This window comes from Aotus nancymaae, unplaced genomic scaffold (assembly GCF_030222135.1).
Source record: "Aotus nancymaae isolate 86718 unplaced genomic scaffold, 86718_ANA_hifiasm-v0.15.2.pri h1tg000012l, whole genome shotgun sequence".
NCBI classification, from domain to species: Eukaryota; Metazoa; Chordata; class Mammalia; order Primates; family Aotidae; genus Aotus; species Aotus nancymaae.
Window position 1 is genome coordinate 11,858,531 of NW_026988423.1, and position 15,691 is coordinate 11,874,221.

The 15,691-nt window shown below is 39.1% G+C and overlaps 1 protein-coding gene across 1 annotated transcript in view; it reads right to left on the reverse strand.

The window, feature by feature from the left end:
• Nucleotides 1–6,219, reverse strand: part of GUCY1A2 (guanylate cyclase 1 soluble subunit alpha 2) — a 324,412-nt gene extending 318,193 nt beyond the window's left edge. The window contains exon 1 of the mRNA XM_012474492.3: nucleotides 5,929–6,219. Coding sequence (XP_012329915.1) covers nucleotides 5,929–6,219 — 291 coding nt within the window. The remainder of the gene's footprint in view (nucleotides 1–5,928) is intronic.
• Nucleotides 6,220–15,691: the final 9,472 nt, after the last annotated feature.

Consider the following 15,691-nt stretch of genomic DNA (forward strand, 5'->3'; position numbering starts at 1 on the left):
ATGATAATGCATTTATTTTCCTATCATATTCAATAAAATATTTATGTTTCATTTTACTTTCAGCGCTCGTATTTTACTTACGGCTCTGTATAAAGAGGCAACAAGACAAAAAAGTAAACAAAAAGACTGATGACTACATAGATGGGAAAAACATGTAATAGCACTCAAGTACTTCACCCATGCATCTCCGAGTCGTTAAAGGTAAATAAACTATACACTAAAAAGGAACATATAATCACTTCTGACCTCTACTTACAAACCTAATAATCACTGATGTCATTTCATATTGTCAAAACTTACCTTTAAAGTAAAAGATGTTGCCCAGCTTGGGGAACACAGCAAGACTCTATCTCAAAAAAAAAAAGAAGGAAAAAGAAAGCCTAGCAATTGAACTAATAGCCAAACAAAAAGAGAGCACCGTAAAATATAAACAGCATTTGCTTTGTAACTGTTGCATCTCACTCTCAAGGCCTTTGAACACACATATAGATTAGTTTGAATGCAGTAGATGAAGAATGTTCAGAATTCTCAGGCAAATGAAATAAATTATTTCTCTTTTAGCTACGGTTTTTCTAATTTAAAATTAACTTATCATGAAATACCTACATTCTGCCAAATAAATATGTTCTTGTATTTTTATAGAATTTATAAAGTAGTTTTCATATTGCCACATAGCACTGATAATCTGATGGAAATCTTTGCATCTGCAATTTGTATATGTCTGTGTACAGGCATGAATTTGGCCAGGGAGCCAAAAAGGGACTCCAGCTCTAATTTTTTTAATGGATTGTCTGGGCTATGCCAACTAAAGTGCTTCTTATCACCTTTTTTTTTTTTTTTTTTTTTTTTTTGACATCTGTTAACCTATTCTATAAACTCTTCCAATTAGGTGATTAGCAAGTGAATTACTGAGGAAAAAAAGGAAAAACTTTAGATCACTTTAAGGCATTCAAATTCAGTTAAAATGAATGGATCGCATTCTGAAACTATCATCTATTGAGTTTGGGAAGTTTTACAAAGAATTAATAACTCCTGACCAACAATTCTATAACAAATCCACAAAGTAGTTATTATTTCTAATTCACAAAAGAGGAAACTAAGGCTCAGAGAAGATAAGAGTTAGCTTTCCCAGGGACTCACACTTAGTAAGGGGCTCAGCAGAGGATTACTCAAACCTAAATTTGTCAGACTCTAAAACTTTGTTATTTCAACTCTGCCATGTTGTTTCTAAATGATTAGGGATAAGGTAAAGAAAGTCAATAGATTGCCATTAAATTCTAATTTCAGATTATAGTATCTATTTTCAACAAATGTGAAAATGTTAAACAATTAGAATGTATTTTATATAATTTTATAATTATAATGAATCTGTTTCTATGACTTTGTTAGCTCAAATTAAGCCCCAAATTTAAAAAGCTTTAATTAAACTACCTAAATTTGTCAAATAGCCTACCTTACAAATACATTTTGTACATTTTTCATTGTCTACATGATAGTTACACTCATACTTTCTAAGGATATTTTTTCAGAGTTTATACATGTCAGAAAGCTCATTTTATTTAATATCAAAGGAAGCTAAATATGTATTTATATCTTTTCATTCTTTCCTCAATATGTACTAAGATAATTTCCTTCCCCAAAATAATAATTTATGCTTTTCTGTCACTTGAATCTAAGCTTCCCCCTTCATTTTTTCCTCTTCACTGGTCTCTGTTTCTTGAACAACTCCATAGCTCGGTCGCTTTCCTCTCTTTATTTGCCACTCTTCCAATTCTGTTACTTTTTTTTCCCCTGCCATTCTGCTCTCTAAAGCTTCTGAGGTCTTCAAAGCCACTTACAATGTTCCCTGTCAAGAAACCTAGAGAAGCCTTGCCCTTATATGACTCTAGTGGCATATCTTCACTGACAGGTGACACCTGCAAACCCAAAATCGATGTCACAGTGATAGGGTAACTAAGCAACTCTCATTAATAAGAATATAATCCAAATAAATGAGTTGCTAAGTTCACCCATGACGTGAAATCCCCAGCTATTTCTTAATATGTATTCCCAAATATTAAATTATTTTAAAATAAAGAATGTAATAAATGGTTTATACATCTTCAATCAGGTCTTAAGGTCTTGAGGTATTTTGTTTTGTTTTGTTTTGGAGACACAGTCTTACTGTCACCTAGGCTCTGGAGTGTGGTGGTGTGATCTCAGCTAATTCCAACTTCTGCCTCCTGGGTTCTCATGCCTCAGCCTCCCAGTAGCTAGGATTACAGCCTCCCAAGTAGCTGGGATCACCATGCACAGCTAATTGGAGGGTCATTTTTATTATTTTGGCTGCACCCCAGAGATTCACAGTGAACAAAACCACCCAAAGTGGATGATAAATAAAGCTTCCCCTAGATTTCTCTGAGACACTTGAAGTTCTTATGTTTTCCCTTAATATAGTTTCATTAAAATAAAGGTAATGATTAAAGAGGTCCCATGAAGTCAAAGACTAGACAGGTTTTGCTCAGCATTTGCCTTTCAAATGTCTGCACAATACCTGCCACATAGATCCTAAAATATTTTTAAGTACTTAGGTGGATTAAATAGTTTTTTGGTGCCCCTATTTTGAAAAGTAAACTACTTTCCTCGAAAATTTTAAAACTTATAATATACGCCATGTTTTCCTTTCAAATGCCAATATCACAGTCTATCCAAAGCCTGGGAAATCCCAGACATTTAAAGTAATGTGTCCAGAGATACCCAAGTTTCTCAAGGCAAATTAGAATCAGGTATTGCCCAAGGCAAAATTAGAATCAGGTATCCTGAATTCTGGAAGTTTTTTTCAATTTCACCAATGCAACTTACTTTCATTATTAAATAGTAGTATAAATTATTATAATCTTTACACTCAACATCAATGCATCTTAAAGTGACCATTAAGTGTCAAAAACCTAAGTCTGGATATCCCATGGGTCAAATAATTAGTTTAATACTTAGCAATGTTCTAGTATTTATTAAATTCATTTTCATTTTTTATTTGCAAATCATTCTGAATGAAAAAGAAATTTCAAGTGACTGAGACATTCCATGATGAGACAACTGAGAAGACAGGAGCTTCCGTAGCAAGCACAGTTTCTCCAGAAGTATATTGCACTGGCATGCAAGAAAGCTCACAAGACTCAAACAACTAGAAATTCCCAACTAGAAATGCTCTGGTAATGGCTCAGTTTAAAAAAAAAAAAAAAAAAAAAAAAAAGGCTGCTCAGAGAATAGAGAGGACATTAAAAAAAAAAAGCTAATCAGAGAATAGACAGGACATAATCCATCTTCTGAAGTGTATTCAAAGAAGTTTCAATGACATCCTGACAATGTCAAAAAATGAATCTGTTGGAACTTTTTGAGGTAGTGTCCTAACTTGCCAAATAAAAGAAAATAAGGTAAAGACCACACAGAAATAAGTCACTGCTCTGAAATATAATTTATGTCTTTTATTTGTGTCACTAAGTCTATTGGCGATATGGTTAATCAAGGAGAATTTTTCTATACATGTGTTATGATGTTGAAAATGTTTATACTATACTCACCTGTATGTTCTCAGCATCCACCTGACAGACCCTTTTCATAACAGAAAAGAATTATGGTGTGGAAAGTATACATAGCTGTTGCATTTATTTGATCTTCACAATTATTTTCAAATTGCCTATTCTGAAAACCATTCTCTGGATACATTCTTTTCATCCAGCAAAAAGCCAGAGTCATTTAAATTTGATTTATAAAAGTAACTATCAGAGATTATTTCCTCCCTCTTGTTCTGGCAGAAAATACTTCAGTTCTCAGTTTCTCTTATCTACTCCTCATGTAAGTTGTTGAAAATAGTCTTAGTTTAAATTAGCATTATCAGAGGCATTGCCATTACTTTTTAGAAATTTGTAAATTCTAATTCTTAGTCAAAAAAAAAAAAATCCCTCCAAGGTTATATCAACAATTCTCCCCAAACTAATTAAAAACTAATCATTATCTTTAGCAAAATCATTTCATTAAATAAGAATCTGTTGTACTGAATAACTATTACATCACACAAATGTTGCTTTAGGTACTGACACAAGCCTACAGATGCTCGGGGTCACTCGGGGTTACTAGACCCTGCTATAAAGAATTATGTTCAACAATTTGCCACATCAAGTAATTCATAAAATTACATTGCCTGGGAAATATTGGCAGGTAAGAACAGCAAAAAGCAGCCAACCTATCCCGAGGATTGTTTTCTAGGTTATCAATAAAGAAAAAGTGGCAGAAAGATGTATCAAATGGGAAAATACACAAGAAGAGCAAGATGACTTTCTCCGTGTGTTCCTAATAACTAAATTAGTTCAAAATAAATAACATAAGTAATTTAGATATCTTCAATCAGGTCTCGTAAAAGAAAAACATCATTCTCCATTAATGCAAGTGCCACAAGAATATTTGAAGAACTGCCGGGTACCGGTACTCAGTCCCCTCAGGGTCCCACTCCTTCTTCGGTCCCTCCTACCATCAACTGCAGTAGTAACCTCAAAAGAGAGACTCAACAGTAATCAAACAAGATCAATGTTCAGATTCATTCTGGAAACTCTGAAGAAGTAAAAGTCCTAGGGGTGAGTAGGTAAAAGTGCTGTCAGGAAGAGTTAAAGCTCTTGTATCCAAGGTCAGGGTGAGGATAAAAGATGGGACTGGGGAGGATTGACACTGAATCCTATGCAAATTCTGTCTGCAATAGAGTGCATTCCTTCAAAACAGAGCTCACCCAGACAGGGAAAGACTGGATCAGAGGTCTGGCATTCCAGCAAGAGGTAAAAGCCAAGGGTAGCCGAAATGCCTGGGTGGGAATGAGGCAGGAGTACTCTGGAAGGATGCCTATAACCAGGGGGAGTTCGGTGCACACCTGAACCTGCTGATACAGACATCCCAAGATGAGCACAAGTTGAAGAGGTCTAGGAAGGCATTTATTCTCTCCACAAATATTTAGGAAGAGCCTAGTATAAGGAATCCATCAAAAAATGAGAGAGAAAGCACTAGAGAATCCATTGAAGAGAGGGTAAAGAATGAGGTACAGGTGCAAGAAGCATAGCTCATGCAGGTGGGGCTGAATACCTCGGAGATGGGTTCGTAGGTGTAGCAAACCACCGTGGCACACATTTTGTACCTATGTAACAAATCTGCACATCCTGCACATGGATCCTGGGACTTAAAATTAAAGTTTAAAAAAAAAAAAGGAAGAAGAAAACCAGACACCAGGTTTATCCAGAGAAGAATAAATGCTTAGCGGATAAGAAAAAAAAAAAACAGCTACGGGGTTGGGAGAACTCGAGATTTGAGATTCCTTCATCAGAAGGCAACTCAGAAAAGTATCTGGCAAAAAGTATCTGAAGATCTGAGAAAAAGGATGCAACACAGAATGCAGATAGCCTGTGGAATTCCAAGATGTCAGAGAAGGTCATGCTAAGACCAAGAGAGTGTGGGAAATAAGGAGAGGAAGGGTTTCCTGGAAGGGGTTGGGGCTCCTTTGGGATGCTAGAGAACAGGATGAAAGACAGGGAAACCGAACTGCAGAACACAGTGCCTGGGAAAGTTTAGGGGAAAGAAAACAGGTGGGTGTGAAGCAGCACTGGGGCTGTCCAGGGGGAACAGTGGTAAAGTAGGGTTCAAGGCTAGAGGTGGGCAGACAGGCCCCCGAATCAGGAGACCCCAAAGGAGTAGAATCTTACTCCCTCTCGGTGCTCTAGTCTCCGCTTCCACCCTAGCCTAGGATATCTGCTGTAGCCCAGAGCCGCTGAAACCCTAGGCCGGGCGGGGTGAGGCCGGGCCGCCCCCAAGCGGTCGGGCTCTGCGCTCGCGCCCTGCTCGCCGGGCGCCAACTTTACCGATCCGTGTCCTCTCCCCAAAAGGCAGTCCCCCCTTCCGCCCCCTGCTCACCGAGGGCGCTGTCAGGCGGCTGATGCTCTCGCCCAGCGAGTCCAGGTTAACCCTCCTCCGGCGCTGCACTCTCCTGGCCCCGGCCGTGGCGGCGGCAGCGGCAGCAGAAGCAGCCGGGGCTGGGGCTGCGGCGGCGGCGGCCACGCTGGGCTCAGGCGGCCCGGGCGGGCTCCGGCTGCCATTCCAGCAGAGCCTAGACAGGGGGCACTCCCCCTCCTCCTCCGGGCTCGTCTCCAGGTAGTCAGACCCCAAGGAGCTGAAGGATTCGGACGAAATCTTCCTCCGAGACATGCTGCCGGCGGCGCTGCAACGGCCGAGGCGGCGGCGGCGGGGACACGGGCGGCGGCGGTGGCGGGACCCGCGAGCGGCAGCGTTAAGCGCGTCGGAGCCACTGGGCGCTGTGGTCGCGCTCGGCAGGGAGGGAGTCCCCGGGGCCGCGGAGCCCCCCGAGCCAGCTGCTCATGGCGGGAACTTGGGGTGCCTCCGCACCTTGGGGCCCGGGTTCGGCGGCAGCGCCGGGCTGGGCTGGGGGCCGCCGCCGCCTCTGCTGCTGCTCAAGCGGCGCCGCTCAGCGCCCGCCTCGGCGCATCGCCGTGCGCCTCGCTCCCGCTCACGGGGAGGCTCCAAGTGTGTGACCGCGGTCGGCGGGGCGGGGAGGGCTGCGGCCCAAGCAGAAAGGGAGGCAGAGGCTTCTGCCGCCTGCGCGCCTATCTCGCCCCCTTTCCCTCTCTGCTCCCGCCCTCTCCTCCCGCCTCTCTCCACTTGCCCGCCTCCCTCCTTCTCCCTTTATCTCCCGCCCCCCCACCATGCTCTCCCTCCGCCACTATCACGTGTCGCCATCATACTCATTGGGAGTCTCTGCCTCGCCTGTCGCCACGTTTCAGGAGCAAGGAGGACACTTCGTTGCTGTCCTCTGCGCGCCCTCCCTGCTCCGAGGAGGTGCGCACAGGAGCTTGGGTCGGACTGAGGGACCCCAACCCCCAAACACCTTGTCCTGGGCCCTGGGGAATACACCGGCCCTGGTGGCGCTGGTGGGGAGAAGGGTTCGGGGGTAGGAGGTGACAGGCCTCCCCCTAGAGCCTCCTTAGGGAAGCCTGACAGTGTGAAGTGGGGGTTAGGGTTCATGTTGTCCTTTCTCCGAGTTTATTCAGGAAGTTACAAGGCGAAAGGGAAAGGCCAAGCGTCCAGCCAGCCCATTCCAGAGGAGACGCTTACACGGGAAGGGAAGGACAAGGGGCAACATGTTGGCGCCCATCCTGCTGGAGCAGCTCCTGGAGACTTGCGTTCACCGCCTCTTGCGAGGCCGCGTGGGCGGGGAGCGAGCCCAAAACGGAGCGGCAGTGAGGACAGCGTCTGCTCTGGCGAGAGCGCTGTTGCTGAGCCTCAGCCCGGCGCTATGCGCCGGGCTCCCGGCTGCGCCGGCTCCTCACTAGTGCTGGACAGCTCCGCTTGTCCCCTACAGCCGTTTGCAGGCGTGGAGAACTGGAGAACAGTTCCTCAAACTATCTAGCACCTGGCCCGGGGGAAACCGGGGAAAGATCCCACATCCGTCATCCTCAGGGCTCTTTGCGCCAAATATGCGATCTGTTTGCACTTGACTGCAAATGCTGCTCAGAAAGCTAAGAGGAGTAAAGATAAAGGCTTCTCAAAGCCGGAGAACTGACTCGCCACATCGCAGGCATCACTTGTCGCGCACTTTCAGCTGTGCGGCTTCATTCCAAAGCTTATCTCTTTGCAAACCAGTCCTCCCAGCGCCTGACCCCTCTGTACCTTGCCTTAGTCCCAGAAAAGCCTCATACTGGTTCTGAGGATAGAGTAAGGGATGGGAATAAGGGGCAAATGACAGTATCCCAAAAGAGGGATCCCAGGCTGTACTTCCCCTGCAATAATGTAGATGAGCACCCTCCCCAGCTCCCCTCCATCAGCGGAGAGAAAAGTTCAGGGGCTCTGGCTTTAGTTCCCCAGTGAATCTGAAGCCAAAGCACTTTTTCCAAAGAACTGGTCCTTTCATGTGAAGACAGATGGGTTTGTGTGGACTGTGTTTGTTTAAAAATCAAAACAAAACAAAACCGTAAAACCTGTGCTGTAACCCCACTCAAATTTGCTTTTAACTCTAAATCTTCCCAAGTGTTTGTGAGGGTTTAGATATAAATGCTATTTGAGGTTTCATTTGGAAAAATCCACTCAGACTGGTTCAGAGACATACCTTTTTTCCAGATCTTAAATGGGCTTTAAAGACAGAAAAGCATGTACTATCACTCAGACACTCCCCCTTCTATATAAATTTATATATATATATTTATAATGTATATTTATATATATATATTTATAATGTATATTTATATATATATATATAATGTGTGTGTGTGTGTATTTTCTTTCTCCTGCGGAGGAAGTTTCTTTTAAAATAATAACCATTATAATTATTATTAAACTACGTGGTGCATCTACTATTGATTTCCCTGTTACTTCAATTAATTCTGTATGCATTTGTCTCCATTGAAAATTAGAGTCAAATTACACTTTCAATCATAAAAAGTCATCAATTTTGCTAAAAAGTTTTACTAGCTCCTTTTTCTAACTTACAATGAAAATTACATTATTCTAACTTGGGGATAATTGTTTAATACTTTTGCTGCGCAGTATCAATCAGCATAAAGGATTGGCATTCCTAGTTCTCTTCCTTGGTACTGATGATATAATTGTCAAGTTCTTTAGAATCATAGAATTTAGTTAGCATTAAATATACTAAATAGCATGTATCCTTCACATTCTTTCAATAAACTACTGCTGCACACACAAATAAATGACATTATGGTAATGGCAAATAAACTTCATATTGAACTTAGAATTGAAACTTTTTACTAATCATTCCAACTCTTGTTTCAAAGTCATAATTATTGAGTGCAAGGCAATGAGTATCATTTGTCTCTAAAATTTATAAGAGGCCCAAGAGCCTTCCTGTTTACAGTGGAAGTTTATTGCCAGAAAGAACTCTGAACCTATGGGACATTTTTTCTTTGTGTGAACCATTTGAATCAAAGGCTCTTTACAGAAACTAGCCAGATGAAATGGTCTTATGGTTTTCTGTATGAATTATACCCTGTCTTTGATCATTATTTTCCCATGGATTTTTAAACTATAAACAAAATAAGGCCTAGATAGAGTCAGTACAACATCTGCATTGCTTTCAAGGGTTTCCTTTGTATTTCTGTTCAGGAGCAGGGTTCAAAAGCTCTCAATACGAAGAGTGCTGAGTTTATACTAAAATTAACATTTTTTAAATGGAGCATAGCTACTCTCCATTAAAAAAAACAAAAAAACAAAAAAGAAGCCTTACAGCTAGCAAAAGCAAAACAAATACTTTAAATAGAGAAGTCTGCTGAGAATGAATAGTTTGTGCTCTGATTTTAGGAAAAGAAACTTGCGCAAACTCATACCCTCGAATCCAGCCCTGCTAGATATATTGTGTTTCAATAAAGTCTTTAAAGCCCACTCTTTTACTGGAAAAAAAATGCAGAAATATACTTGGTTTATTTGTGAAGTTGGCATAGGCACCTGACGATGCACTCAGATTTATCAAGCATTGGGAAAGACTCCCAGAAAAAACATAAACAAACAAAAAACCAGATTCTTACCTTAGTCAAGACAGTGACTATTTTACATTTAAACGTAAAGTAATTGTTTCCCTTCACATAAAGCAATCCTGTTTATAAACTCTTTCACTTATGTTGCTTCATTTAACCTAATTTTCATCCTTCTCAGAGCAGTTGTTAAAGAAAAATCACCTCTGTCAAATTCAAATAAAAACAACAATCAGTCCTCATTCCAAAATTCTTTGCATTTTCCAGGTCCAAACTCTTAACTAGTTTCTTTTCATCCATCTACTACTCCAGCAAGAAAACCTGTAAGATCTGCATAAGCATTCCCTGGAGTAGAGCTCTATCCTGATGGAAGACTGAAGAAATTCTCCCTGTAGTCAATTTTTACATAAATCTGTCAATTCACAGGAATTGTACATGTAATATTAAAGCAAATTCTCTAAAGAAGTATCACAGCTGGTGAATCCTTAACTAGGGCAAGTTTTTGTGGATCCCTAACCTAGAAAATCACACACACACACACACACACACACACACACTCTTCACACTGTTCACCTGCTAGTTGAACCCGGTTTGTGTTTGTAAATGAGATCTGACTACTCTCTCACTTAACGTGTCCCCCTCTTTTACAAGAGGGCAAAAGTGCTTTCTCCAAGAAAGACAAGCAGCAAATAAGAGTAGAGATACTATACTTCATATTGTTGTACAATTGTATAAGTAAAACTAACTATTAAGGATAATATCAAGGTGAGAAGAACCATCTGCTGTGTTCACATATAAAGGGACACATAGATGACAATGTAATCCATTGTCCTTTAATTATATTTTATCATAAAACCACCCCAAAGGGGTAGGATGCTTGCTGCTCAAAAAAAGGATAGAGGAGGAGAGGGCTGAGGGAAAGGGGAAAGAAAGAAAGAAAAACAACAGAGTCTAATGCTACACTTAGAATTTGACTCAGAAAGATTCTTAAGGGTGGAATAACTGCCTTGTTTTGATGCATCTAATCCATGACAGTGAGAAAGAGGCAAGTGATCAGTGTATGTTGGTGCCTCTGATGCACACTACTCTCTTCTTAAGTGGCTTTACATTCAACCATGCACCAAAGAAATCCATCCTCCTCTAAGAAGAGACCCTATTGGTCAACATCTGGAATACTAATATCAGCACCATAGTCTTCTACAACTCTCAGCCTTACTGTATGCATACTCAACAATCCCAGCTCCCTATATACTTTATTTAAATTTGGATTCTTAATCTCAACATAATAGGACAATTTTCCTATTATAAAACTATGGAAATTCTGGCAAAGAGATTTAAAGTATCTTCTAATGTCATGGAGCTGGTAAATATTAAAGTCAAAATTGCAATCCTGACTACTAACCCCATGCTAGTTCCACTGAAACACTTTCCCTGCCTGTCTCTTGTCCTCAAATGTCCTAAAAACAGAGAAAAACATGCTAAATTAAAATCACAACGTGAGTGGATTCTTGCATTAAAAATAATTATTAAATACACAACTAACTTGTTTGAATTTGTCCTGGAACATAATGTGAAAAAGCACTGATGTGCAGAAATTCTACATTCTAGTCGTTTCTCTGCTGATAACTAGCTCTGTGACCAAAATCAAGTTGTTATCTGCTGTGGGACTCAAACCCTTCACCTCTAAATCAAAAGTGTTGGATAAAATCCTTAAGTTATCATCAAGCTTCAAGATTTTATAATTTTTCTGTTTAACAATTCATTTCCTTTCGAAATATATGTTATGCCTAAGAAATGTACCCATATACATCATCATAAGGTTAGATTCTCTTTTTCTTCCCTATCATATCCTTTCTGAGAATTCAGTTCCTCTACAAATCCCTTTTTAAACCACCCAAGATCCTCTCTTGATACAAAACTGTCATGGACATGGTCCATGGAATTAAATGAATTTTAAAAAGAAAATTTTCAACTGAATCCTATTTGGTTACTTGCTCACTATCTCTCTGTCTTTTCATAACTTAATTCTTCTGTCTGCTTTATTGTATTATGTAAAGGAATCATATCTTCCTGTCTGCAGCTTATTAAGCTTGACAGCTAACAATAATAAATATGAATTATCAATAAGAATGCCTCGATATAACTTTAATGTTAATAGACACTTAAATATGTCCAATTCATAGTAAATATGCAATGTTATTTAATCATTATTTTAAATAATAAATCTTTTAAAATCCAATGTTAACATGACTACTAGAATTCTTAGAAGTATTAACATTAAGAATGAAGTGTGCTTTTGTCACTAGATAAGAAAACATTAGAAAAATATTATTAATAATGATTAAGTGGAAATGTGATAGATCCCTTAAGATGATTCATGGGTACAATTTTCGGTTTGAAAACCTAAGAAACAAATGACAGTGAATACTCAATGTTATGATCATTTCTGGAAAACTTTTCAAGGTGGACATTGAAATGAGGGCCTCAGTTACGAATAGATTAGTTCATGCCTAAAAACCCATGTTAATGTCAATTCTAAAACATTTCTCCACCGAAGGTAGTGAAACTTTCAGGATAAAACTTATGTTTACTCACTTCTGGCAGCTCTCGTTAGAGTAAGTAAGCTTTAATTCCTCTATTTGTATACAAAAATGGACAGGCATCTGTACCACCACAGTGAACTAAAATCAAATGTTCCATTTCTCTATTTCACATGGGGTCTCATTAGGACCACAGAAGTTCAGTAATCCTTTTTTCCAGGCAAGCAATATGCACACACAATCATCCCAAAGGGAGCCCATTTCAGTCCTCTCCTCCAGGACCCCCCAAGTGACTCAGTGTTTCCCTCCTCAGCATGCAGACATAAGTTGGAATCATTTCTGCTCAAACTCAAAAAAATTCTTTGGACTTCTATCTCAGAGAAGAAAACTCCCAGATTTTCTTGGTTTACAGGTTTTCTCAGCAATTTTTAACAGCATCCTAGGCCAAAAGAAATACCTAACAATTCAATTTAAAATGTAGGCCAGGCGTGGTGGCTCATGCCTGTAATCCCAACACTTTGGGAGGCCGAGACAGGTGGATCACCTGTTGGAGTTCAAGACCAGGCTGGCCAACGTGGTGAAATCTCGTCTCTACTAAAAATACAAATATTAGTGGGGCACGGTGGCATGTGCTTGTAATCCCAGCTACTCAGAAGGCAGAGGCAGGAGTATCACTTGAACCCGGGAGGCAGAGGTTGTAGTGAGCCAAGATTGTGCCACTGCACTCCAGTCTGGGCGACAGAGTGAGACTCTGTCTCAAAAACATAACATAAAATAAAATAAAGTGTAGCTTGGTCCAAACCATTTAATAACAATTTATAACAACTTAGTAGCACTTGAAAACATAACATGTGTAAAGTGAAAGAAAAATATATTTATTATTAAATAACTGTAATTACTTAATTATTTTAGCTAATAAAGTTGAACACTGCACAACTTTTCAAACCTTGGGATATTGGATATTGTCATCCTCATATTTTATTCCACATTGATTTTTCCATTGTTGTTGCTCATAATCATAGCAACTTCAAAACCCAGCTTCACAAATGCATAAGTGATGGAAATAAGGTAGTACAATCCAATGCTAAAACAATAAACTACCTCAAGCTAATAGTCTGTTTGGTGCTGAGCTGACATTAAGCATCACAGTGTTCCTCTCAAAATGATAAAATATACCTCAGCAGCCATGTGCATGCACTGTAGCAGCCAGGGCCTGTTGGACTCTGGTTGCTCAGCTCCCAAAGTTCTCAGAAAAGCTTGTCTTTTATCTTGATTAAAGACTTTGAGTAAATAGGTAATAAGATCTTACAAACGTAAAATGAAAATGATGTATTTTAAGGAATTTTTGCTGCAATAATTTTGTAGACATAGTATTGTCTATGCAGTTTGGTTTACATACAGTACATTATTCTATATTCAAACATTTTATAAAGTTTTAACTTATTGTCTATAAGCTTTAAATATATAAGAAACAAAAGAATTTTCAAAGACAAAATATTTGCTTTTGATACTTATTAAACATGTAATCTTTTACCAAGGGCTGTACATGTGATAGATTAGCAGAACAATATTATCTCACGAAATACTATTTTTAAAAAGACTTCATATATTTAATCATATATATGTACGTATATACATATATTTTTTTTACATGCAATCATATATATTTTAAATACTGACCCTGAAATCTTGGTAACCATTTTTTGTTTGGGAAGAACAAGAAAGGCAAAGGTAGGACTCATTATTTTCTATAACTTCTATTGTCAAGCAAGGGAAAGAAGGCACTTATTGTATGTTGCTAATAGAGAAACAAAGGCATGCAAAGATTGAGGAAGCTGTCCATGGTCCTGTGGTACATAGTTAATCACAGGTAAGCTCTTAGCTCTTGGCAAAATCTTACTTTATAGTTCTAGTGTAGAAAGCTGTCTCTAAAAAAGACTACTGCTTGAGGAAAAAAATAAGTGTGGCTCATCATTTGTAGAGAATATTATGTGAGTCATTTTCTCAGGTAGTAATGAGAGGTTTCCATTAGTCCGGTTACACATAACTACATTAACTTATCCGTTCATTTCAACACATAGTTGAGTAACTGAACATTTAATATTAAACCAAACACAGTGGCCATTATAAAGATAAGATATGGTTCCTACTTTTGAAAAACTTACACTTAATAAATAAGCATAAGGAAAAGTTAAATAACATGAAGAGTTAAATGGCCATAGAAAATAGTTCTAGATTAGATGTCATATGGAAAATAAGTAATATTTTAGGAGAAAAAGAAATATGAACTCTAAACATTTGCTTATTAAGGAAATGGAGCTTGAACTAGTCTTTGAAGAATGGGTAAAATTTTAATAGGTGGAAATGAATTAATTGGGCATGGAGAAGAGGAAGAGTATGCTGTGTTTGAAAATACTACGTATCACACCGAAACTTGGTAAGAGATTGCATACTAAGAAACAGCAGGAAATAGAATAAGAAGATAAAGACCAGACTGGGAAAGGTTTACTGAACTTTCTCTGACAGGCATTGAAAAAAATAATTTTAACTTTTTCACCTGGGAAATGGCACAAATAGAGTTTCGTACAAGCCAAGAAAAGCTACTGAGTCATCTATAAAGTTCTTAATTCCCAAGAACATAAACTAGCATTGCAGACTGCCTCAATGTCAAGGACACCAGTTGCAAACTATTAGTAAGGTATGTGCAGCCTCAGAGACAGAGTGAGATACTTCTCTAAAAAACAAAAACAGAAAACAAAGCTAAGGTATACATCTTCTTTATGCTCTTCCCCGCTCCACATACGCTAACACATTTTTATATTAGTCAAATTGGAAGCACACTTGCTATAAATTATTTGCTTATTATATTGTCCAAGAATAGAATTCTAGTCAATAAAGTATATCACCTCCCTTTTTCAATTTACTATTTTTCTAAATCGGCTAATTTTCCAAGCATGTCAGTCTTTAATAGACCAGTAGGATAAAAGGTTAACAATTACAGAAACTATTTTTTAAAAATAAAAAAGTTTTAAACTCCCCCAAAGACCTAGTAAGTGCCACCTCTGTGTTAGGGTCAGTGGTGTGTCTCGCACTTAACAAACAGACCCAAAATTCCTTAGTTTGGTGTCCCAAGACAATAACTTAGTGGATTCAGTGAAGAGGATTTTAAACCAGATTGGTCAAAAACGATAATAATTCCAGCTTGACTCATACCAAATATAGTGTGCTCTTCTGTTCAACCTAATACATTTCTTTTTTCTATCAGAGAAAAACATTTCAAGCTTGCTACCTTTATTTTTAACTACTGGAAAGACAATGTTCATCCATACAAACTGAAAAGATTAGCTCTCAGGAATTTATTGTCATTTAGTGAATCAGGGTAAGTATACATAACAAACACTTGCAGCTAGGTTCAGAACGTATTAGAGGCAGAGAAGAGAATGGAGAAAGACGGATATATGTGTGAATATTGAGATTTGTCAAGGTGACTATGGAATATCTGAAGAAGGGAGGAAGACATCATGTGCTCAGCTGTAAATACAATTCTAGAACAAAGTTTGGCCAAAAGGAGTTTGAAATCACCAGACCAGAATGAAACCAAAGCAATAACCAGCTGAGTTTGCCAGAGGCGCACAATAT